General features: G+C 36.8%; 2 protein-coding genes across 2 annotated transcripts in view; one reads left to right on the forward strand and one right to left on the reverse strand.

Annotated features, from left to right (window-relative positions):
• Positions 1-27,204, forward strand: part of LOC134754373 (uncharacterized) — a 399,152-nt gene that overhangs the window by 204,092 nt on the left and 167,856 nt on the right. The window lies entirely within an intron of this gene.
• The window catches only part of LOC134754258 (alpha-1,2-mannosyltransferase ALG9), a 79,376-nt gene that overhangs the window by 27,722 nt on the left and 24,450 nt on the right, over positions 1-27,204 (reverse strand). The window contains exons 5-6 of the mRNA XM_063690464.1: positions 26,141-26,418; positions 11,735-11,892 (exon numbers count right to left, since the gene is read on the reverse strand). Of these exons, the coding sequence (XP_063546534.1) occupies positions 11,735-11,892; positions 26,141-26,418 (436 nt within the window). The remainder of the gene's footprint in view (positions 1-11,734; positions 11,893-26,140; positions 26,419-27,204) is intronic.

Below are 27,204 nucleotides of genomic sequence, written 5' to 3' on the forward strand. Positions count from 1 at the left end.
TCCTTAGTTATGGATGTTTTCTATGTATATTTATTAGTATTTATACAAGCGGTGCTCACGAGGAACACGAAAGATTATAACCACGCATTTCTGAGGCCAAAAGAAGGGGAAAATGTTATATGAGTACAATTATACATTTTCGCCAAAATAGTTATTTGTTATACAAGGGTGCAAAGTTGTATTTTACCCGCGAGTGTAGAATTGAAACACGAGCAAGCGAAAGGATTCTATAGGTGAACCACGAGCGAAGCGAGTGGTTCTAAAATAGAATCCTGAGCGTAGCGAGTGTTTCAACACACGAGAAGTAAAATACATTTGCGCCCGTGTGTAACACAAAACTTTTCACCTCACTATAGCGAGGAAAGTGCAACATCCACAGGCGTTAGATCATCTTCATCACTGGAATCACTCATTTCTTTACGATATTATAACAGAAAACTCTGGAAGTTGTGTATTTTTACGCAAGTCGGAAAGAAAAGGTTTTAAGTAAAAAAATTGTTGACAATGTTGTCATTTCTGATGTATGAAATGTCAACGATGCGTTTTGAAATTGCATCGACTCAACTTGTGCGTTCAGATTTATATTTAACATCATTATAAAATAAAAAAAACAAACGTTTCTTATGGAATTTTAAGGTTTATGACTTAAAATCATTAAATAAAGCTAAATTTGGTATTTTTTATTAGATTCTGAAACCATTTATTTAATGATAATTAATATCGAACGAACCATTATCATGAGCGTTTTACGTTTTGTTATCTGTCAAGCTACTTAAACACGCTCCATCCAAGGTCAAATTACTTTCCCCACTAGTGGATAAAACGCGTTTTTCCCCGCTTGTATTGAAGGATAAACGACAACTTTCCGAGCTAGTGAGGGGAAAAAATATTTGTTTTCTTTTTTCCATTTTTCGAATGTATTTGTATAGTGTTTGCAATGTGTTACTTGTCACTTTTTTATAGATATCTGTCAATAAGTATATTTAGTCTAGGCCCCATAGCAGGCGTGGCTCACTCCGCGATTTCGCCGTGCCGCTACAAGTACGTGCGGCCTACACCAATTTTGGTGTCTAGCAGTGGTTGCCGCGCAACGCTACGGAACGGAAAATTTTTGATACATTTTTATATAGCCAAATTTGATAGATTTCGTATTAGGTGAATAACTGCGGTAATGCAGTCGACTGCAGCAGTATTGCAGCACGACAATACTGTCGACTGCATTACTTCCGCAAATGTCAAAAATCTGGGCAGCGATATCGATTTTGATTTTGCGGCAGAAAATTTCAAAATCTGTTAAATTAGTTAAACATAACATAATAAAAACTTTTATAAAAAAAAAGATAAACCGACTTCAAAAAGGATGAAATAAAATATTATCCTTTTTAGGGTTCCGTGTTTAAGTATATGCGTTACCAACTGATATTTTTGAAGTCGGTGCCAAGCCAAATTTTAAACCATATATTCATAATGATTTTGGTGCAATTCGATAAAGATACATAGATATAGAAGTGTCCTACGAGGGCGATCTCGTTGCGAACGCGAACGCCTTGGGCCGGCCGCGCCGTGCCGCGTCGCTTCGCTTCGCGTTCGCCTATGTAAGACGCAGCGTACACGACGACAATAAACGAACTTTCTGTACACCTCAGAACAGAACACACGGTTGAACCTTCTTGGCGCAGTTCGTACCATGCTTGTCGGCACGTTAGTGTAAATCTAATACGTTTTGTCGTCGTATTTTTTTAAAGAGCATTTCTTACTAATTCTTGAACAGTCATAGCACGCAAGTGTGGGATTGGGACTGTCGCTTATCCAGAGGACTACATTTGAAAATATAAAACAATTCAAGGAACCTTCATGCAAAATTTCAGCTAAAGCGGTTCAGTTGTTTAGCCATGAAGAGGTAACAAAGAGGCAGACATAATTGCTTTCACGTTTATAATATTTGTACAGTTGTAATGGGATTTATAGACATAAAGCTGATTATTTTTGACTGGTATTGTTACTACTTGGAGTACTTGGCTTGGCACCGACTTCAAAAATATCAGTTGGTAACGCATATACTTAAACACGGAACCCTAAAAAGGATAATATTTTATTTCATCCTTTTTGAAGTCGGTTTGTCTTTTTTTTTATAAAAGTTTTTATTTTTCCATTTTTAGTTTTAAAACATTGTTAAGAGCGTGACGCATGAATGAAAAACATAATGATGTTTAACTGTAAATTCGTAAACTTTATTAAATAATCAGAATTTTCCTCGAGTCCGTCTGGGAAATCATTCCTGTCACTAAATCCATTCTCCGCCCCGCCACTGACCCAATCCCTCAAACCCGGTGATCACTCAACCTCACAGCACATCAACCCCTGATCACTGAACCCCTCGACCCTAAACCACCAACCCTTCAACCGCCATTCCCCGACCCCTAACCCCAGACCCCTTAACTTCTAACCCTAACCCCCGATCCCTTAACTCCCAACCCCACAGTCCCCAACCCATCAACTCACCTCCACTCAACCCCCAACCTCAAACCCCCCAAACACTAATACCCTCTACCTTCACCTCTCAGTCTCTTTGGTTGTTTCCAACACTACCTACATCAAAAATCATAATACACATACGAGGGAAGTTATCAGTAGCCTTACCACGAGTTTGACATTGATATATTCGCTATCGTGTGCGTAACTTACTGTTTATGCATCTCGCTCGTACTAGCATATTAGTGTACAAAGTAAGTTACGAAGAATATTTAGTGTCAAACTCGTGGTTAGGCTACAGTTGCACTACATCAAATTGGTGGTTTTGGGAAGGAAATGCTTGAGTTACTTTAGAAAACACCGAAATTACCACACACGTGCCTTTAAAAATTGAGGAGTTCCCTCAATTCCTCACGGATTCCATCATCAAATCAAAACCAAAAATATTACGAAAACACCTTGGAGAGGTAACTTCTTTCAAACAGAAAAAGAATAACTCAAATCGGATCATGGGTGCCGGAGTAATCGCTGAAATCATTATCATCAAAACAATCATCATCATCCGCTCCACTACATCAAATTGGTGGTTTTCGAGAAAAAATGCTCAATTTGCTTAAGAAAACGACCAAATCACCATACATGTGCCTTTAAAAATTGAGGAATTCCCTCAATTCCTCATGGATCCCATCATCAGAACAGCACCAGATTAATGTGGGACTACCTTGGAGGTAGTTCCTTTCAAACAAAAAAAGAATTGTTCAAGTCGGACCACGGGTCTCGGAGTATTCGCTGAACATCCTACAATAAAAAAATCATCATCACTATCTTCAAAACAATCATCATCATCAGGTGCAATTCATCAAATTGGTCGTTTTCGAGAGAAAATGCTAAAGTTGCTTATGAAAACACCCAAATCACCATACATCGGACCACGGGTCTCGGAATAATCGGTGAACATACATACATAAAAAAAAAAAAAAAAAAAAAAAAAAAAAAAAAAAAAAAAAAAAAAAAAAAAACAGCCACAACCGAATACAGAACCTCCTCCTTCTATGAAATTGAAGTCGGTTAAAAATAGGTGACGGTCAACGAAGTAGAATAACTATAGAAGACTGACTTGAGCTCAAAAATGACCCCACGGCTACTGTGCTGAAAACGAATCGACTGTGCTGCGCGGAATTCGACAGCTTTAGTACGACAGCGGCCTTCTGTGGCATAACATGTCAGCCCATATAAAATTATTAATTCAGAAAGCCACATAAATAAAATGCCTTCTTGTGCGGTAAAATAGTGCCGCAACAATTCAATAAAACACAAGAAAAAGAATGGGATTATTTGGTTTGTGTAAGTTTAATTCCTAAACACGATAAATAATTATTTAAATTAGCAGACTGTTGAAGACTAATACGCTAAACTAAATGTCGTAACTCTATACTAGTTTCATAATGACTTATGCCTTTTTGATACGGGGTGGCATAATGGGGATAGCGTTATGTTTTAAAGTTTAGACATGTAATCTTAATAATAAACACGCGTCAAAATAATAATTATAGGAATTGGTTCCTTCTTGGTTAGTATCATACTTGTAAGGTTTGCCAAAGCCAAAATATTGTAACGCCGCGCAAGAGGTTTTGCGCATAGAATTTTATTATAGCCAATCAAAACTTATATTGACCAATCACAACTTTTTTTTTAAAGCGGGCAATTGATTATTCGATATAAGTAAAAGCTGGATATATATATATACCTTTTTTGAGCTAAACATATTAATAGAGAATGGATAGTTGTCAGTATCAGTGTGGCTGGGGTCATTTTTGGAAGGCATTTTTCTATAGAGCGATGTCTATTTATATTCCGTCGCCGGTGACGGTACTCGCTTCGAGCGGTGATAACCCTAACGCCCATACCAAGCCTTTCGAAAGAGCTCGGTCCAATTAGCCACGTTTAGGCACGTTCGGTATACCTAATCATCGGTTTTGTTAAACAGTGAAACTTCTGTACGTGGTACTATTATTTATTCTGTGCCCATAGTAGCAACATCGCCAGGCCTATGGAACCTCCGCGCGAGCTCGGATTTATACCTACGAATCGTGTCCCCTTCACGGTACCAAGTCAAGCTAGTTGGTGGCCACACGCGCTAACGCACGCACGTCACCGCGCGCTCGAATACGCCAGAGATCATACGAAAGAAATGTCTTCGCAACGAAAAAATAGGTAAGCTCGTAGTGTGTGGACTGTGGATGCAGGAACACCAAAACAAATAATAAATTATCGTTTTTTACTCTTCCGACAAATGAGGAAAAGTAAGTAGACATTCTCAATATAGGTACTTACACCTACCGTTATTACTTTTACGATAGTTACAAGCTACGTAGGTACTATTAAATTGTTTTAAAGATGTAGGTAAACGTTTTTATGACACATTTATAGTTAGATATCTACCTAAGATACCTAAGTATTTGAAAGAAGCGTCGGCAACCCTAGCGTTGTGTCGGCGCGCGCGGTGCGGGAAGCGGCGCGTTGAAGGTCACTCCATTGTATTTTTGTGTAGGTATCAAAACGGTAGGTATTTGCATTTTCTTTGAGAGATAAGTATCTGTTCGTAAGAACTATTATATAATCTGTGACATCGCCACCAAAAAGCGTTTTGCACTAAGTAACAATAAAAAGTTTTTTTCCCCTCACTAGCTCGGAAAGCCGTCTATTATCCTTTAAAACAAGCGGGGAAAAACGCATTTTATCCACTAGTGGGGAAAGTAATTTGACCTTGGATGGAGCGTGTAAGTAGCTTGACAGATAACAAAACGTAAAACGCTCATAATAATGGTTCGTTCGATATTAATTATCATTAAATAAATGGTTTGAGAATCTAATAAAAAATACCAAATTTAGCTTTAATTAATAATTTTAAGTCATAAACCTTAAAATTCCATAAGAAACGTTAGATTTTTTTATAATGATGTTAAATATAATTCTGAACGCACAAGTTGAGTCGATGCAATTTCAAAACGCATCGTTGACATTTCATACGTCAGAACAGAAATGTCAACATTGTCAACAAAATTTTTACTGTTCTTCTCACCGACTCACGTAAAAATCAGAATTTCTAGTGTTTTCTGTTATAATATCGTAAAAAAATTAGTGATTCCAGTGATGAAGATGATCTAACGCCTGTGGATGTTGCACTTTCCTCGCTATAGTGAGGGGAAAAGTTTTGTGTTACACACGGGTGCAAATGTATTTTACTTCTCGTGTGTTGAAACACTCGCTACGCTCAGGATTCTATTTTAGAACCACTCGCTTCGCTCGTGGTTCAACTATAGAATCCTTTCGCTTGCTCATGTTTCAATTCCACACTCGCGGGTAAAATACAACTTTGCACCCTTGTATAACAAATAACTATTTTTGTATTAACTCTGAAACTAGGCGAATTCCGGAAAAGGGTATAGAACATTTAAGTCTTTAAATATGATCAATTGATCAGGAATACACTGTTAAAACCTATCGGGGTCCTCGTGAGCACGTTGTATAATAGGTAGGTACGAGTATATCGTTAGTCTAGCACCCACAACACAAGCGTTATTGAGCTAGATGTAGAGAGAGCTAACCGTGGGACTAAGTCGATATGTTTAAGGGCATTTTCATTTTAATTTGTATGTACCTTAAACTTGTACTTTGAAGCGAGACTTTTTGTGTTTAAGTAACGTCTAACTGTCACTTTCCCGACAAAATGACATTGACATCTCGGGTTTGACATTGACCGTCACTTTTGTCGCGACTGCTAACCGGCCGTTAAAATGGTATACAGTTGAGTGATGAAAACGCCCGTAAGATTGTCCAATATTTACTAAATACATGACCAGGGAAACGTGTGGATTTCAGGCTAACTCCTGAAAAACCTGTCTTTTACCAATTGCCTGTCGCTTAAAATTTATGAGACTAAGGGTCGGCTGCACCAAACTGTGTCATCGTTAAAGAGTTTGCTAAATTTTATTGTATGGAAAGTTTCATAGTAAACCGCCGGGGCGCGCCGGGTGACGTTGATCAGTCTGTCAAATGCGGATGGTGCAACTGGCACTAAGTGTGATATGGAAACTAAGAAAATGGTGTTGGACTGGTGTGTGTGGCTTTCAAACGAATATAACGCTTAGGCCCACTGGCACCATTGCACTAACCCGGGGTTAACCAGTTAAACCTGGAGTTACCATGGTTACCAGTACAATTGGCACTGGGTTAACAGTTTAACCTATGGACGGTAGAGAAAGGACGACAATCTCTTAAGGCAGAACTGTTGCAAAAGTGACCAGCTTTCAGCTTTAAATAATAGTTCCTATTCTCTCCGGTGGCGCTAGTTAGGCTCATGGATATGACATAAACCCATGAAGTTATACCCTAAACAGGAGCGAGCTGTCACTTTTTTGCCATACTAAATTGAACCTTATCACCGAGCCAGAAAGGTGTTCGTACCAGACTAGAGAAAACGGTCCACATGAGATAGCAAAAGTGGGTCGCGGTGTCCCACTCGCACATGTTGCCAATGTTAAAAAAATACCATTTTGGTAGTATTTATATCAATAACTACTAAAATTAAATACCTTCTTATATTATTTAAGTGCTATATTCAGAGTGCGGTTCTGATATCTTTTACGTAATTTGTAAATAGTTATAATGTCAATATTATTAACTGATTTAACCAAGCATGTGCACAACAAAAAATACATTAATTTTAATATGGTAGACATTGTAGTAACTTTGAATATTAATTGGTATCCCCAACTTGATAAAGAAATTTTCAAAATACATGAATGGGTAAAAGATATTGTGTGAAAGGTTGCAGAAGTGAAAGTTTTGTTGATTGTGGTATATCTTTTCACAGGTAAGCCTCAACTATTAAAGTTTACGATAAAAATACAAGAAAACATTGTCAAACTCATTAGGGTGACTATGATGTCGGCACGATGTGAATCGGCCTTACAGAGTTCTTATTACCTACGTACTTACTTAATGTAAAAATAAGTTTACCTAAATAAGTATATCTTTATTTCGGCATGTTTAATTATTTGGTTGATAGATAGATAGATAAATGATTTATTTGTGCACGTAATGAGAGCTATATAATTGCCAAAATTTAAATCCAAAATCCTTAAATATTACAGACACATTTATACATAATATTCTATATAAGTTGAACACACATTTCCGCCAGTACACGAAGGCGGCAAATTAAAAAAAAATGGTGCAATTAACTACGATGACGCTTAAAGAATAGCTGAAGTGTGCAAAAGAGAAGCCATTACGTATATGAACATACCATGAGTGCGAAAGAGGAAGACTACAAATGAAAAAAAGTGACCATTTTTAGGGTTCCGTACCCAAAGGGTAAAAACGGGACCCTAAAAATGGTCACTTTTTTTCATTTGTTTTGTCATTTGGCTCTCATGCCTAAAATTTCATAGGGCTAGAGTATAATTTATATTTAATTCTCTTTTTCCTATTATTCATGAGACTGAAGTTTACAAACATTTTACAAACATTCCGTGACATTCCGTGTCTGGGCTATACCGCGAAAATCGAAGTTCAAATTGCGGTCATCTTTCTCTGTCACTCTAATTACGCCTTCATTGGAGTAAAAGAGAAAGATCCCGCAATTTGCGAATTTCGGTTTTCGCGGTAGACCCTCTGACCTAATAATAGACTTAGTATATACACGTAGTTATAGACATGAAACCGAGCGACCAGGGGTAAGAGATGGGGGGGGGGGGGATATTCATGTATTGACAGTTTCATGTATGGCAGCATAATCCTTTTTAGGGTTCCGTACCCAAAGGGTAATAACGGGACCCTATTACTAAGACTCCTCTGTCCGTCTGTCTGTCACCAGGCTGTATCTCACGAACCGTGATAGCTAGACAGTTGAATTTTCACAGATGATGTATTTATGTTGCCGCTATAACAACAAATACTATAAAGTACGGAACCCTCAGTGGGCGAGTCCGACTCGCACTTGGCCGGTTTTTTCTCTTTCACATAAATTTCGGTATTTCGCCATCGCCTCCATTTCATTCGGCATTTTTTCACGGTCGGGTTATTCCATCATAGCAAACCCGACCATGAAAAAATGCCCGGTCGGTGATAAAGATAAAGCATGGCACTATTTTCTCTTTCCTCTTATAGGAATCGCAATAAGACTATCTTTCTCTATCAAAGAGTGTCAGGCCCTTGAACCTAATTTCGTTTTTTTTAATTTACTTTTTTGAAAGTATGTACAACGACTGGACCGCGACCTTGGTACCGTCAAAATATCTCTTTCTCGCTCTCGGCGTACGGCAGCCCACCTTAAGCGCCTAACACATTACCGCACCGCACTGGTCATTGTGCGATGCACCTATAAGTAAGAGCGAGAAAGAGATATTGCTTTCTCGCTCTTACTTATGGGTGCGTCACACAATGACCTTGGTGCGGTGCGGTAATGTGTTAGCCGCTTTATAGCCGTATTTAACAGACTACCTTAAAAGCCGTTAGAGACTACCACACCTCACCGCGACCTTGGTGCGATGCGGCGCACGTATCGATAGTACGCAAGGTGGTCACCGTACGTACGTTAAGGACGCAGCTATCAGTTAGAGCGAGAAAGAAATATTATAGCCGTATTTAACAGACTATCGTAAAAGCCGTTAGAGACTACCACACCTCACCGCAGCCTTGGTGCGGTGCGGCGCACGTATCGATAGTGTGCAAGGTTGTCACTGTACATACGTTAAGGACGCAGCTATAAGTTAGAGCGAGAAAGAGATATTTTGACCGCACCAATACGGCTTTTCGAGATATTCTCTTTCTCGCTCTCACTTATGGCTGTGGCGCACCAAGATCGCGCCGCGGTGCGTTAGTCTGTTACGACTTTTACACACGATCGCACATACGCCGCACTGCACCAAGGGCGCGGACCGATGCGGAAAATGGGGTTGGCCGGTCGAAATAATTAACAGAGGGCGCCAGCATAGCTTGCCCTGTCAATCCCTAGAATTGTGTCAAATTTTTGTTTTTTTAATGCCCTGGATGCCAGCCCTTTAAGCCAAATCTTATAGAAAAAGAGGCAAGCTATGATGGCGCCATCTCTGCAAACCTTTGACAGTTGCCAACTCCATTGGCTGACCGTTTACCTTAAAGATCCGACATCATTTAACATCCTCATAAGAACAAACCTCGCCGTACGTGCTTTTTGAAGTAAATATAGATGCTTTTCCCCACCGATTTGTATGGTTTATGGTGGCCTGGTGGGCTACAAATTCTGTCCCTCACGGGCGCACGCGGTACGCTACTTCTATAGGATCCTACCTTCTATGTGCCAAAGCAACAATAAAATAAACATGTGTAATTTTCATGAGTACGATGTGGATTAGAACGTAGTGATTATATGCTCTTTGATGTGGATAACACATGTCTGACATGTTGTCAAACACAATAATAAAATTTTATGGTGTTTTAATATAATTTTTAGTGTGGTGTATGCATGTTACAGTCTCAAAACAAATATTTGAATGGATTGGATACCTCACATACATTGGATATAGGTTTGAGTTCAATTCAATCTCAAGTCAGAACAAAGGTCACGTGGTACATTTTTTCAAATTAACTTTTTTAGTACTTTTTCAGGAAAAAAATCAAAAAACTAAGAGCTTATTGCAAATCTGTAGCATGAGACGAATCTAATGACATATAATTTATTAAAATCGAACCATAACTGTAGATCTGATGGGATGAACAAAAATCGGCCTCGCGTAATATATGTATATATATATATATAGAAGATGATCATGCGCCATGTTGCGGAATTTCATTGGAACTAATTTCTTACACTGGCAATAATTTTAATGATAGATTGTCACGGATGTCAGTGTCATTGTGGCAAGTGTTGAATATTAAATAATAAATGACAAAAATGCCCAAAACTATACATAGTCAGGAGCGGAACATTGTTAATAATGTAAATAATAAACTGCTGGAAAAGAATAGTTCGGGAAATTAAACTATTTCGCTACGCAACATTTCCAAATTAACATCAGAGCTAACAGGTAAACAGATCAAAATGTCATTATAGTCTGGTTATTACGACTTAGTTATTGTAGTGTTATGTAATATTATGTTACTGCAGTAACAAAAATGAATTTGAAAAATATTTACTATGCTTTGGAGACAATTAATCTTGTTAATTGACAATGTAGCAGAACCTATGTAAGGTTACGGAACAAATACCTACATGACCATCATCATCATCATCATCATGATCATCATCATGGTGGCCTTTTGGTGATCCAATCTTGGATGTAGGCCGCTTCCCTTGAATGGAGTAACATGATAGACGAAATAAAATAGAAACAGCTATAGAGCTGAACAGATGATGTGGCTATTGGCTAATAGTAGTCACACCATCTGGTATGTTACGACTAATTTGTAGGTAAATCGGAGGCATCGATTACTCGGATTACGAGAGAAGGTTGTACCTCCTGAGGTTTTATGCTGCCAAAGAAAAGCATACCAAAAATAAAAAAGAAGACGCAATTAGACGACTTTGACCTAAGTGTGATACGTAAGAAAATACATAAATCTTATACGGCAAAAGATAAAAGTATGTAGGTCAAACGAGTTGCCAATCCACATTGTTCAGACTATACTGAACTGTTGCCATAAAAATGAGAATAATAGCGCCCTCTTGACAATGATCATATATTCCTGGTCAGGCTTAAAGTTATTATAAGTTAGTATAGGTTTAACTAACATAGGCTTAAGGGAATGTACACTAACACTATGGACATTAGTCTGAAATAAAATATATTGATTGATTTATATAGTCTCCATGGTTTAAATAAATAAATAAAATCGTTTATTTCAGATCTGCATTGATCCATAACCGCTTAACCCCGGGTTAGTGGGATGGCGCAAGTGGGCCTTAGTGTTGTAATGTTATACATAAATAGATATAGTTGGTCAAGCAAATCTTGTCAGCAGAAAAAGGCGGCAAATTTAAAAAATGTAGGCGCGACGGGATATCGTCCAATAGAAAATTTGAATTTCGCGTTTTTTCTGCTGACAAGATTTGCTTGGCCAACTATAACTGAATTATCCGCTGCAAGCCCAGATCCGAACTTATCCCAACATACCTTACCGGGAAAAATATGTTATACATAGCGCTAGGACCGTAGGTTAGTGGCGAATGTGTTAAACAAACGAATAAATAAAATGTTTCCCAAATGGTATAGCCAACCTTTCCTCTTTATGTGGCTGTAGCATGAATACTATCAGCCACAGCGTGAGCGGCATCAGCCCTAGCCAGTAAGGGGAGCAGAACGGGGCCCGTGCTGTCGAGCGAGCCGAGATTGCGGTGCACGCCAACAACAGCAGTGGACTCGATAAAGCTAATATCTGAAATCATTATTCAAATTTATTAGGAATGGACTTGAAAATCACTAGGACAAAACCCCTTATTTTTATATCCCACACACTAATGTGGTAACAGAAATACATCATCTGCGAAAATTTCAACTGTCTAGCTATCACGGTTCATGAGATACAGCCTGATGACAGACAGACAGACGGACAGGCGGACGGACGGACAGACGGACAGCGGAGTCTTAGTAATAAGGTCCCGTTTTTACCCTTTGGGTACGGAACCCTAAAAACGAGGTTTAATAATTACCTCTAGAACTCAAAACAATTTCAAAATATAACATTTTCAAACACAAATATAAACAGTTTTTGTTGAGAGGGTGTTTCTATACTGTAGATGAAGTGTCTCATTTTGTTAGGTCTTCTTAAGTGTTGTTTTATTTGTTTATTGTTTAGTCTTTAAGTATTGCCCTAGGTTAAAAGTTCAAAATTGATATTTATTTGCCTATACCCTTGATAAGTTCAATGTCATTTTTTCAAACACAATCCTGTATTAATTTTAAAACTAACACTGGACTTAATCGCGTACAAAGTTACGTTTATTTATGGCCTGACGTTTCGAACGTAACGTTACGTTTGTGGTCACAGGCAGACTAGCGAGGAATTGTATCAACATCTTCTTGCTGCGCGGGTTTTGCGACCTACCCGCACTTGATCTTGATTATTAACTTGTACGCTAGGGTTTTTACTTTGCCTACACGCAACACTCACGACATCCGATGGTATGTGGTGGGATGTTTTTTCCCCCTTACATTTGCTAATCACTGGATTCCACGAAGGCGAAATCCCCTGTCCCCATTTTGATGAAATTTCGATGTTTCTGATTTCAATTGCGCTTCACGTACCTTCCTACTGTAGTAAAGACGTTCCGTTGAGAGGACTTTGGGATTATGGAGCTCAATCCAGTGGTTTGGTCCCGACTGTAGCAAATGTTCGGCTACCGCAGACTTATTTATTTGACGCTTTTTAACAGCTGCAATATGCTCCTTGACCCTTTCCGCTATAGTGCGTTTGGTTTCCCCAATATAGGAACTACCACAGCTGCATTCAATCTTATAATAGGCCGGTCAGCACAGTTCAAAATGTATGAGAAATCTACATAAATTCTCACATCAGAGATTTTTTGAGATGGGATTACCTATGTTACAAATAGGTAATATATTTTGAAAAAAATCTCCACAAAATATGTCATTTTTTTTTTATAAATCCAAATTATTACTAAAACAGAAAAATAAACCAAAACATCAATTCCCACACTAGAGATTTTCTAATATGCTGTTCTCAAGCTATACTCGTTAAGTATTTATATTTTCTTCGAGCTTGAAACAGAACCCTGCCCCCAATAAATTTCTTTTTAATACAGTTGCTCAAAAAGTGCTACTTTTCGTGGCTGTTTAGCGTGCGGAAAGTTGGTTTTCGCGAACTAGTGCTTTTTACTTTTCCAATTTTTTTAAATTTATACTTGTTCCAATTCATGACTACTTATTGATGAGTTTATATTAGTTTCCTTTAAACGTCGTAATGAACAAAAAACCTACTGTTAATGTAAGAATACGAAAAATATGCATATTTCATATTTTATTACTTACCTCTTCATCATTATAAGTATTATAACACGTTTATTTTTTAATGTTGAAAAACCGTTGTTAATAAGTTGTCTGAATGGAACGGAATGCCTGTCAAAGAAGAGGAGTATTTTCTTACTGCAAGAATGTTTTAAGTTTCCAAAGGCAACATTCGATATTGTTTTTATAAATAATACACAAATAATCGTAAATAACGATATTTAGGTAATAATAGTACAATGTTTTAATATTTACAATTGTTTCTGTCTTATAGAACATGCATTTGAAAAAAAAAACTTTCAATGAAGTGGGTTCAATAATAATAACAAAATCTATTCTAGTCGAATAAAAGCTAGAAAAACACCTCTTCATAATGTCAATGATGTCACAGAATTAATAATATAAAAAGTTTCGAATTCCATTCCTTAATACTTGTTGTTTTTCTTATTTTTTCGCAACTGTATTAAAAAACGTCGTTCGATACACGTGCGGATAAGTAATGACATACTTTCCGCACTAGCATCGAAATGTACTATTATTTAAAATAAAATGTACATAAAAATAACAAATAATGTGTACATAAAAATAACAACTAATGTGTACATAAAAATTACATGTTAATTAAGCTCTGTATATTTACTATATTCTACAAAAAAATCTCTAACGTAAATTAATCCGTTTAATTACTATTAACCATTTTTGTTTCGAATTTTTTTTTTGTTGCTTAGAGAAAATGGACACGACTTTTGTTTTACCTTCATAAATCTCTTACTCATGTTAGTGTAACAACAAAAAATCTCTCACGTATATGTAATATTGTATGGAATACAACCATAATTATTACGACGTCCAAGCTATTTAAATTACCCACGCAGACACTAACTGACGGGTACTGATTCACTGTAGAGTAGAGAACGTTTGATCGACTTCCATATCTCCGTCTCACTTCAATGTTCGCGGCTTAGGTAACGATCGGTCCGCTTGAACAGCCGAGAGGTAAGGGGCCCACTGACTATCAGTCCGCCGGACGATATCGGCCTGTTAGTTGTTCGGGACTGTCAAATTTTTGTTCTAACTGACAGCCCGATATCGTCCGGCGGACTGATAGTCAGTGGGCCCCTTTAGCGATGCAGTCGACCGTTAATTCTCCCATGACTAACTTACCCAGTTTCATCGGTACGCGATGCGATTGTTTCGCATGTTTAATTTTGATTGCGCGCTTACTTAACACACCTCAGGCAAAGCTCCTATAAAACGCGCAATGCATACATTGCGGCATATATGTCACGTATATCAGCTATGAGGCTATGACTATGACATGGCAATGACAGACAGTGGCAGTTAGTGCCAAATTAGAATACAGACTTTTCTACCCACCATAAAGTTTAGTGCAAAGAGAATTTAAAACTCCTTAGTGAAAACCTAACGGTTTGTGCGAAATTGAGCGTTATGCTATGTTATTCTAATAAAGATGATGGTGTGATTTACGGAAATGAATAATAGATATAATGTATTTTTATTGTATATACATTCCCGTTTTATTTACACCCAATATTATATCTTTTTCCGTAATAAAATGCGTTTATAATTACTGTAACCGTCTGTGTAGGGTACCATATACGCGATGGTTTGTCCTCCGGGCCCAAAATCGATGATCCCCTTTGATTATTTATTTTAAATGAACGTCAAAATCCAGACAGGAAATTTGATTTTGACATTTACGGCTACTGCCGTAGCAGTCGGCAGCAATATCGCGCTTCAATATTGCTGCAGTCGACTGCATTGCTGCAGACAACGTGAAAAAGGTAAGGTAAAGGCAATTCAATGGGTAGTAGGGTTATGAGATGAAATGACACAATAATGAAACTTTAGTTAATTAACAATATTATATTAAATCATTTTTAAGGGGTCCACTGACTATCAGTCCGCCGGACGATATCGGCCTGTCAGTTGTTCGGAACTGTCAAATTTTTATTCTAACTGACAGGCCAATATCGTCCGGCGGACTGATAGTCAGTGGGCCCCTTTACATACTATTTTACTCGCACTAAATAGGTTTACTACCAACATACTTCTTGGTGCCCAAATGAAATAAATAGTACATTTCGATGCTAGTGCGGAAAGTATGTCATTACTTCACGAGTACCGAGATATCTTGACAAGGCTCGGGATGAGTGAAGAATGACATTTCCGCACGTGTATCGAACGACGTTTTTTAATACTGTTGCGAAAAAATTATAAAAACAAGTAAGGAATAAAAACTTTGGAAACTTAAAACGCCTCTTAGTAAGAAAAAACGCCTCTTCTTTGACAGGCGTTTCGGCAGCTATTCCTTTAATTAAATTATTATTTTTAACAAAAAAAAATGAATGCCTACTTTAAAGTGATATTTTCCAAAATGAACAATAAATGGGCTACATTGTCCATTTTTTTTTATTTAGTACAAATCACCACACTGTAATTGTAACAGAGAAAATTGACACAAAAAAATACATAACATTTTCATTTTTTGTACACAACTCATTTTTTTTATGAAACGGTCTGATAATTATTTCAAAAATGAATTCTTCGGTCCTAAATTATACGAAAATGATATATAACTTGCGCTAGTTGCTAAGAACAGGAAGAAATATAGCATAGATTGGACTTGGGGAGCCCATCCTTTCACCCCCTTTTGGGGGGCGTTACGATCTCGTGGCTACCGGGCTAAATCAGTTTGTTTGCCCTAAGGAACAATAAATCGTGCCAAGCGGCATCACCTGAGACAAAAGTGCATACTCAATGCGCTTTCTTACCACTGTAATTTAATAATCAAATTAATGGGCCCTGGAGGGAAATTGCCTGAAAACCTTAAGTTAGCTCATTTTACTTAAAGGAGACATTCTTTTATTTTTAAAAATAAACTAAACTGCATTCAGGTTTTTAATTTTTTTCTTTTTTCAATTTTGCTTGACTAAAAAAAAATCTTGAGTATTAAATATTCGATTTTATGGAAATTTTGTACGACAGACGAGTGTAAGACCTAATGCTTCTTGAAAAAATGTTATCATTAACATTAACTGACCACTACTACTACTACTACTACTACTGTTCATTACTAGTAGAATAAAATAGCGAGTTTTTATTGTTTGGAATTTTTAGTCGGTACAAGCGAATTTCAAAAAACCTTTGAATGCAGTTTTGTTTCTTTTTAAAAATAAAATGAGCTAACTTAAGGTTTTAAGGCACTTTTCCTCCAGGGCCCATAAAATTTTTCCACACTGTATACTAATAATGTTAGACCTTAGACTAATATAACTTGATCCCAAGTTTCCTTACAATTATACGTAATCGCGGGCCAGGCTCATACTAGTTTCATGTCGCGATGCGCTCGCTGACAAAAACCAAGCGGTACGAATTGCTGACATTTGCGTCTTTTCACTCTCACACTACTAAAAGCATCGGATGACAGGATCGTTGAAAAGGGACAAACATATCGTTTGACGTTACGTTAAGAGCCAACAGGAGTGGTCATTTCTCCATACAAACGTACTCGACTGTTTCCTCCCTGGTTTTTGAAGCTAGAGGAATGATTTTTTCAACACAGATTAATATTGTCAATATCTGTGTCGGTGTGTTTTGCTTTTTTTGATATTTTTGTTTTTTAAGGCGCTAGAGCCCTTCAAACATGGCCAAAAATGGCCTCACTGACTATGCCGCAATGAGAGGCGTGGTATTTAAAACTGGTATCAATTAGCCAAAAAATCAAAACAGTCCGACACAGACAATTTCATAATCATTTAGATTTCCAAATTTGGTTACGATTGCTTAAGTTTTGGAGGAGGAAACAGTCGAGTACGAAACCTCGATTTTTGAGATTTTTACGCAGGATTTTTCGCCTAAGCTGCAGTTGTCCTTATCGCACTAATTTTAGGGGCGGGGTCAAGTTTCTAAATACGTACACGGACAGAAAAGTGATGGGCAATAGTCGACATTGAAAGTCGATAATCTAGTGATGTGATAAGTTATCGATAAACCATAACAAAGTCGCGATTTGCCTCTTAGTAGGCGAAGTAAGTAAAGTGAGTATGCAGTATGCACTTTGGCCTCAGGGGATATCGTTTAACACTATTTATTATTCCTTGGTTCATACAAAGCTGAGCTGACGCACTAGCTTTATTATTAAGTCCTGGCTACCCCCCAAAAAGGGAGGGGAAAAGTCGGCTTCTGCGGTCCAGTTTGCCTCTATTTCTACCTATCTCTTGATATGAGATCAAATTTGGTATACATTTTGTGTAAATTAGGGACGAATAATTTATTTTAGAAATAATAGTTTCACATTTTCATACACAAATCTGAATATACGAACGAAAAATTAAAACTATATATAATTTTTGGTCACAGATTTGCTCTTTAGAAGCAAATTGTGGTGATTTGCACTAAAAATTAATTACACAATTTAGTTTATTCATTCTTTATTTAGAAAAGTATCAGTTCTAAGTACGTATTATTATATTGCTTTATATTTTACAATTTTCACTATTATTCAAAAATTTATTTTAAACAAAGTATTAATTTTATTAAAACTTTTGTGACGTGATCTCATGAAAGGGGTTCCACGAGGCGAAATACTTTTTACGCCAATTATTTTCTTTTTTTTTAAATTTACAACAAAGACGAAAGTTCGAAAAAAATGTGGTTACTTAATAATTGCCTAACTTGTTGAAAAATTACTTTACATAATATCAATTTATAACCGTAGTATATTCCATGATATGTTTTAAATACACCATATTATTTCCTAATTTTTAAAAGAATATTTAATACCTTTAAAATAATATCTGTCTGTCTGTCTGTCAATCTGCCTGTCCGTCTGTCACCAGGCTGTATCTCGTGAACCGTGATAGCTAAAAAGTTGCAATATTTACGGATGATGTATTTCTGTTGCCGCTATAACAACAAATACTAAAAACAGAATAAAGTATTTTTTTAAGTGGGGCTCCTAAACAACAAACGGGATTTTTTGCCGTTTTTTGCGTAATGGTACGGAACCGACTCGCACTTGGCCGTTTTTTGTTAATAGCTTTGAACTTTTTTTATGTGGGAATAAACGCTTCGAATACATTTTTCTAGACATCATTCTGAATCCAATGAGGTATCATACGTATTTTTAGGAGTTAGTATCTCTATTAGTGGCAGCCGTACAAGCCCAATTTCAAAGAAAAACCGCAAATCGATGTACAGATTAGCCGTTTGGCACACGCATACTAAGAGGTCAAAACAAAATTTTTGACCCGCAGTTTCTAAAAAAAATCCCTTAGGAGGGGTATGCTGAAACATTTTTTTTGTATGAAAAAAAAAAACATATTTTTTTTTCCAAAAACCTATCGTGTGTGGTATCATACGAAAGGGCTTTTTGAGGCGATTCTAAAATTATACCACATCATTACATTTTAGCCATTTTTTTGTAAATTAAAACAAATAGAATTTTCAAAACACACCAAGTTTGGGGTCAAGTTAAAGGGTTAAGTAGAACTGTGTCACTTTGTATTGAAAAAAAAAACTAAATAAATTTTTTATTGCTTTTTTGGGGTTACATATGAGGATATCACGTATCATTTGTACAAAAAAAATCAGCCATATCGTATCTGGAGGAGCCCAAACTTGGTATGTTTTGAAAAATCTTTTTCTTTCAATTTAAGAAAAAACCGGCCAAGTGCGAATCGGAATCGGGCGCCGAGGGTTCCGTACATTACACAATTTAAACAATGTATTTTTATGTGACACGTGAGTGAAAGGTAAATTGCGGTTTACGATTTATAACGTATTAAAAAAACTACTAACTAGATCTCGTTCAAACCAGTTCTCGGTAAAAGTTGGCAAGGTAATGTACATCATATATTTTTTCAGTTTTATCATTTTCTTATTTTAGAAGTTAGAGGGGGGTTACACATTTTACCACTTTGGAAGTGTCTCTCTGTCTAGAAAAAAAATATATGAGAAACCTCAATATCATTTTTGAAGACCTATCCATAGATACCACACACGTATGGGTTTGATGAAAAAAAAAAATTTTTGGGTTTCAGTTCTAAGTATGGGGAACCCCTAAAATTTTTTTTTCCTATTTTTGAGTGAAAATCTTAATGCGGTTCACAGAATACATCTACTTACCAAGTTTCAACAGTTCTTATAGTATCGGAAAGAAGTGGCTGTGACATACGGACGGACGACAGACAGACAGACATGACGAATCCATAAGGGTTCCGTTTTTTGCCATTTGGCTACGGAACCCTAAAAATGGCTAAAATGCAATGATGTGGTATATTTTCAGAATCGCTTCAAAAAGCCCTTTCGTATGATAGATGAGAAGTATACGATAGGTTTAAAAAAAAAGTTTTTTTTTTATACAAAAAAAGGTTTCAGCACTCCCCTCCTAAGGGAATTTTTTTTAGGAACTGCGGGTCAAAATTTTTGTTTTGACTAGTATATACGTGTACCAAACGGCTAACCTGTACATCGATTTGCGGTTTTTTTATGCGAACAGCTTACACTATTTTTTTCACCACCTTGAACCTTTTGTAGACTAGACTATTGTCCCAAAATATTGGGCGACGACCGGTCGTCTGGCCTAGGAGGTAGTGACCCTGCCTGTGAAGCCGATGGTCCTGGGTTCGATGATATGATATGATGAGCACAGATATTTGTTCCTGAGTCATGGGTGTTTTCTATTTGTATTTAAGTATTTATACCTATATATTATGTATATCGTTGTCTGAGTACCCATAACACAAGCCTCCTTGGGCTTACCGTGGGACTTAGTCAATCTGTGTAAGAATGTCCTATAATATTGATTTAATATTTATTATTATTTATTTATTTATTGGGTTTCATATTTATTCCGATCAGAATTAGGAGCTCTTCAATTTATACCTATTTTTATCAAAATCTGACACATAAATAAAAAAACGGACCATCAATAAAACTGTATAATTACATCAAAGTAAGAAATATCACATGTCACATGTTTCTTTATTATGATAATTTTATCTAACCTGAGGCTTTCTTTTTTTCTATTCAACGGAGCCGGAGAGCGGCAAATTTGTTTTTCAAGACGCTTGCTCGAAAAGATCTTATTTCATGCAGGTGTACTGAAGGGAAAAGGCCTATATTGTTCCCGCGGGAGTTATAGCTTTCTTTTTTAATTAGGTATGTCACTAATTCATACGAACCAAGTAAGTTATAAGTAAAATACTTTGTTTAAAATCAAGGTATAAGGGAGTTTTACTTTTAAAATACTCACGACTATAATTTAATATTTTTGTTTATCATATTTAAAAATATTTAATTGGATTAATTTAACAGCCGTTATCTTGTATGTTTTTATACAACAATGTTTTCTTGTATGTCCATGTTATGTTATGTTTACTATTTACTATTCTGTAACTCGAAATGTTAATTAGATTGCAGGTTGTAGAAGGATATTGAATTTAGTTACTAAAAACGCGAGCGGCGTGAGGCCGGCGAGGAGCGCAAATAACGTGCGCGTCGGTGTGCGTGCACCACACACACTGGGATAGTCCCTCGGTACGCGGTACCGCCCCTGTCAGCGCGACGACGATATTCTCTTTCAAATCTCAAAATTGAGTTTGGTCTCGGCTCCTGTTGGCTCTTAATCTTCTCGTGAATTGTCAAAATTTAAAATTCGAAATTCGCTTTATAATTTGTCCGGGCGGCTATTCGAAGTTTAACTAAGTGCACGGTCCTTACTAACCAGTAAGATTGAGATCAAGCATCATAGATAGTTGTAAGACTTCAAGGGTCTATTTATATCTGACACAGCATCCAGTATTCCAAACGTTTTGTGAATAGATATAAAAATTTGACAGCTATCGTTTTTCATATAGAGACAGACACTTAATGCATTGAACTATTGAACCTTAACGCAATGCCATAAGCCATAAGGTATACTTTCCTAATATACTTTAATTGAGGCTAATTCGAACTTTGTTATAAAATATGTCATTTTTTAAATTTGCGTGTGCGTTTCGCTCGTACTAGTTGAAATATGTTTTGGTGCGAGCGAGACGGTTGGGCGAATGATAACAAAATGATATATTATTGACATCTTAAATAAAGTTCGAATTGGCCTCTGTGAATGCCTGGAAATACCGCATAGTTTTTTATTTTTTTATGCTGGAAATTGATTTAATTATTGAGAGAAAAATGAATATGTTATTCTTCCATAACTTGTGCAGTTACTGGCAAAAACTAGAAATGTCCATTAATTGTGCAGAACATTATTTGCTGTTTGTTTCCAAAATCTTGCTGCTATTCTACAAATATAGTAGTGACTCGGGAGATTTTTAAACATGATCGAAACAACTACTGTTAACCACCATAGTAAACTTTTCTCTCGGTGTGGGATTTACTCGGTCATGAAAAACTTACAAAATAATAATTTGTTTCAATAAATCTATAATTTACATTATTGTCGAGAGATATTCTGACCGTGTAGTCGTATAAGCTTCATAACCCATTCTACGAAAAATATCTTATGTGGGAATTATTGTTTAAGTAGTATAAAAGATTTAAAAAAAAGTTTTATTTCTCAAGAACGGGAACTGATATCAAGTTGTTACTTTACAGACGGGTATTCAATATTATATAGAATTCACCCATGTAGAAAAATTTGAGTGTGCATTTAATGTAACATAAACTTTATATTGACCACTATAAACGCCAGGTGTTTGATAAGGGATAACATCTTTTGCTGACCTTAGTTGCCCCGCCACCTTGGACAACGGCGTGTACACAGTTTGTATGGAATACTTCTGTAGGGACACATTGTAACAAGAATGCTGACAGTGACAACGCATGCTAGATGCGAGCGTTGTCCCCCGCCTTGCGACCTGCCCGGTAGTTCCTAACATGTAAACGTACTTGTAGATTATTTCACTATTATTGACCTTTGAAGTTAACCTTGTGTTGATCTAACTATTGTGGAACTCTAGTTAAAATATATTTGTGATATTCAGTGACTTTAAATTGACAATCCATAACCTTCTGATCCCGGAATAAAGTAAAGCAACTAAAGTGCTCATACACTTCCTTAGTATCGTACCTACCTTGTCCGGGCCGTCACTCCGTTGACATAGGGCATAAATGCCGGTCGTCTTGCAACATCTGGATGCTTCTTCCTCGGTTTTTGTCTAGGTTGCCGGCTGTCCAACCTGTACCCATTCTTCCTAAGAACCTCCTGAACGTGTGACAACTCACTCTCGAGAAATTCAGGGTCACAAAGATCATGCGCTCTGTTCTTTAGGGAATTCACAACGGACAGTAGGTGACGAGGGTGATGATGAGACAGAGCGATGAGATATCTGTGTGTGTTGGCTTCCTGTAGACAGTGTGCGCCAGGGAACCACCCATCCGACCTATCACTTTTACGTCTAGAAAAGGCAGACTGCGTTCTGATTCCAATTCATATGTGAATTTTACCTTAGGATGAATGGAATTGAGATAATGGAGTAACTGCTCCACTTCCTGCTTGCCACCCCTTACAATACAAAAGACATCATCGACATACCGGTTCCATACCTTCACTGCCCATGGTTGCAAATCTATGCTAGCCTCAAAATGCTCCATTCAGATATTTGTTAGAACCGGTGCCACAGGGCTACCCATAGCCACTCCATTAATCTGGAGATAATGCTTTTGTTGATATAAAAAGTAGCTTAACAGAACCCACTATGTACCTACCACCCAAATTTGCCGGTTGCCCGATCGAAATCTTGACCGAAAGTGAGATATTCAAGTGGCGGCCATTATTACCCTACATTACATAGCGACCCTAATGAGTAACTTGTTGTATATAGGTATTTATTTATATATATTTTTTTTAATTTTTGCAAGGAATAACAGTCGAAATAACACGTATATTCTGAAAATGTTGAGTATCTATTTGGTATGGTTCAAAATATACAGTCCTTTAAAGGTGGAAAATATCATCGTCAGCGCCGCACCGCAATACGAATTTCCAGTTGCAAGGCCTCGTTAACTCGTTATAGATAGATAGATAGAATACTCTTTATTGGCACACCTTAGTAAACGATACGGCTCGGCTTACAGAAACAATTGATTAAGGATAGAGGTAGACAACAGTCACAAAACACATCGAATCGTTATGTTACAAAACTCACTCGAAAAGTTTCAAATATCCTTTATTTTTTTATATATTTATTTATTTAAATATTTATTCAATGGTTGAATCTTTTAAAACGCATTTGAAGCCTTTAATCTATGTGCGCGAAGTAAGACTCTTTTGGTGGAAAAAAAAGCGTCTAGTATGAGAAATATGAGAATAGGTACGAATATTAAATGATCGCACTTAAACTATCGTGAGACACATTTCAAAATATTTAGATCAGTACGGTTTTTACTCACTTTTATTTTTAGTCGCTTTTGGCGACATGTTTCGGATTCTTTGGGAATCCTTCCTCAGGCACGAGTGAAATAATAGTGAGTAAAAACCGTACTGATCTAAATATTAAATGAATTTATAATTTTATTAAACAATTAATCGGGATTGTAATGTGTACACTGACACTCCAAACCTAAAACCTTAAATATTGTCGAAAAGTCTCAAATTTTCATGTTTCACGCACGATTTAGGCCCGTAAACCAAAAATTGTTATAGGTACAAATGTTAAGGACTTGAAAGTGAGTATGATTTTATTTTACCTATTTTATGTATCTTTAAACAAAGTCATTACTTTGACCTACGCGTATCAAACGCATATTTCTTCTTCTTTTCCTAGCCTTAATCCCATCATTTGGGGTCGGCTCTCCTAGTAATTCTTCGCCAGGACTGTCTGTCCCGGGTCGTCTGGGCTGGTATTTTTAGCGAAAAATTGTACGGAATCTTTCTTGTAGGCAATTTTATGCAGATTACTTGTGTAGCTGAATATTTTTTGCTATGCGCCACCGTTTAAGAGTTATTTACGAAAAACTAAAAAACCTTTTGTTTAATCTTTGAAGGGCTGTATATTTGGAACCATAGCAGATGGGTACTCCAAACTTTCAGAAAATACGTGTTATTGTTACTGCTATTATCTGCAATAATTATTATAAAAAAAAATATTGGTCTCCATACAACGAACTCATTAGGGTCGGTAATAATGGCCGCCATCTTGAATATCTCACTTCCGGTCAAGATTTCGATCGAGCAACCGGCAAATTCAGATTCAGAGGGGTCAAATTAGGTTAAAAAGCCCGGTTGCCAAAAAGTAACATGGTTTGCCAGTCGAAATCGATTTTGTCAAAAATATGACCAGACTATAAGTCCCGTGTTAGTTTTAAAATTATGAGTGAACATCGTGTTAGTTTAAATAAATCAGTACAATCCTGTATTGTTCATGAATAAATACTATGACTATGACTAAACTGACAGTTCGATTGATTGATCTGCCTGATTTTCTACAAAATGACAATTGGATTGGGCACATTGTGTAGTAGAGTGGCTATTAGAACTGTAATTCCAGTATCTGGAATATAAAACAAAGATAATATTTGAATCAGCATACTCAAATACAACTAAAGCCTGACAAGATTCCGTTTGATCTTAAGATAGTCTGTGCGGAAAGAGAAGTCATAGAATCCAATACATTCTATTCACTTATATTCCACGACTCTTCTCTTTTGGCATTTTTATGCTAAAATCGTTTATAATTGCGAAATCATGTCTTCTTGTTTGTGACATTCGATGACTTTCAACTTTTGTTGTCAAAGAGGCAGTAAAATAAATTAGTGCCACTGAAAATCCGCTACATGGTATAAAGGCAAAAGAATCTTGTCAAGGTAAAAAACTATGGACATTTTTACTAAAACTGTCTTTACTACGTGACCCTTTTTTATTTTATAACAATTAATGTACCTACTTTATACATATTGGGTGATAAATAAAAGACGCTCGCAACAAAATCGCTTTAGACTCGTATCGACGGCACGAAAATACCCACAAACATACATAGCTACATATAGCTAAGGCCCAATTGCACCATCCCACTGACCCGGGGTTAACCGGTTAAACCGGTTACCAGTACTATTTGACACTGGGTTAATAGTTTAAACGGTTAACCACGGGTTAGTGGGATGTTGCAAGTGGCGCTAAGACTGCTAAAATCACAAGTATCATAATCCTTTGAAAAGCAATATTAGAAAGGAATCCTTTCTATTATTGCCTTTTCCGTAGACCAGTAAAAAGGGCTACAATTGTACCTACAACAAGATGCGCAATCTTAAAGGAGCCTAAATCCATAAAACTTCCGTGCGACTCCAAGATATTGAAACTATTGTACATACATAACGTTTAAAGTTTCAGGTTCATGTTAAAATTATATTAAACGGGTTACTCACGTAATTGTAGTCGAATAATCGCTACAACATTTAAAAACAAACCGGCCAAGAGCATGTTGGGCCATGCTCAGTAGGTATAGGGTTCCGTAGTTACCCGGTCATCACAACACGTCAAGGCAACCTCAACTGGGGGCTATTATTGTACGGCCAACACACGGCCAAAAGCATGCAGCAAACCAATGCATTTTTCTCCCTTGCAATACACTTTGTTATATGATCTTGGTTATGTGTGTATTAAGTGTAACATTTTTATACAATTTACTCACCCATACAATATTAAAATTGAGAAATCCGTTGACAAAATAGTAGGTCCAAGGCTCGACTCCATATAAATCTGGTCCTTGTTCGGTAAATATATTGTAAGCTACTATATTCCACGGCGCTATTACTAGCCGCCCGTAATGCCAAGAGTCCACTATTATCATAGGTAACAAAATTGTGACGAGCGATATGACCGACCACTTGAAAAACGTTACATATTGTTGTTTCATGAAAATCATATCTATGGCAATGGGCACTCCAATTAAAGCTGTAAATGGCCAACCTGTTGAAAACATTTACGATGAGAGGTACACCTTAATAGTAACATACCTACACCATGACAGTTTTGAATTATTCACGGTTGGTTTCACTAGACTTATACCACCACTACCAGTGGTAACGTTGAAAGCGAACGCAGCCGACGCGCACGATTGAGGGTAGACCGAGCGCTGTCTACACAACTTTGACATCACCCACACCCACTATCTTTAGTTACCCGAGTAACAAGATGCATGTAACTGCGTCGAAATATCGAAAGCTCGTAACCAATGCAAAAGGTAATCACGGAATCACGGTCCGTATCCGGGTCGATATAAGTCTAGTGATACCTACGCCATTTTTGATACTGATCGTACAGAGTTACAGACTAAAAAGTTGCACTATAAGTTTGCATCTTTAGGTGTTTAAAAGAATGTAAATTAGGTATTTTATTGGGCAAGAAAATTCTTCAAGTCAATTAATTTAACTCGATGTGTCAAAACTTACAGAAGTTTTACTACGATATTATTTTATTACTTACTCAGCGTAACGTAACAACGAAGCTGCTATAATCGTGCTATTTTGTTAATAGGAATATATCGGGATGAAATGAAAAAAAAAATGCTATTGCTTCGCTTCGCCCCCATAAAGAACCTAAAACGAGATCGAATATTTAGCCATTTGAGGGTAGATGAAAACATTACACGATTAAATGAAATAGGTTAAAACCAGAACGATGACAAACATATCCAGGCAGTTTTCTATTTGGTTGGTTAACTGATAAATGTTTCAAGTACCCGAAAATGTAAAA

The sequence above is a fragment of the Cydia strobilella genome, chromosome Z (genome assembly GCF_947568885.1).
Source record: "Cydia strobilella chromosome Z, ilCydStro3.1, whole genome shotgun sequence".
NCBI classification, from domain to species: Eukaryota; Metazoa; Arthropoda; class Insecta; order Lepidoptera; family Tortricidae; genus Cydia; species Cydia strobilella.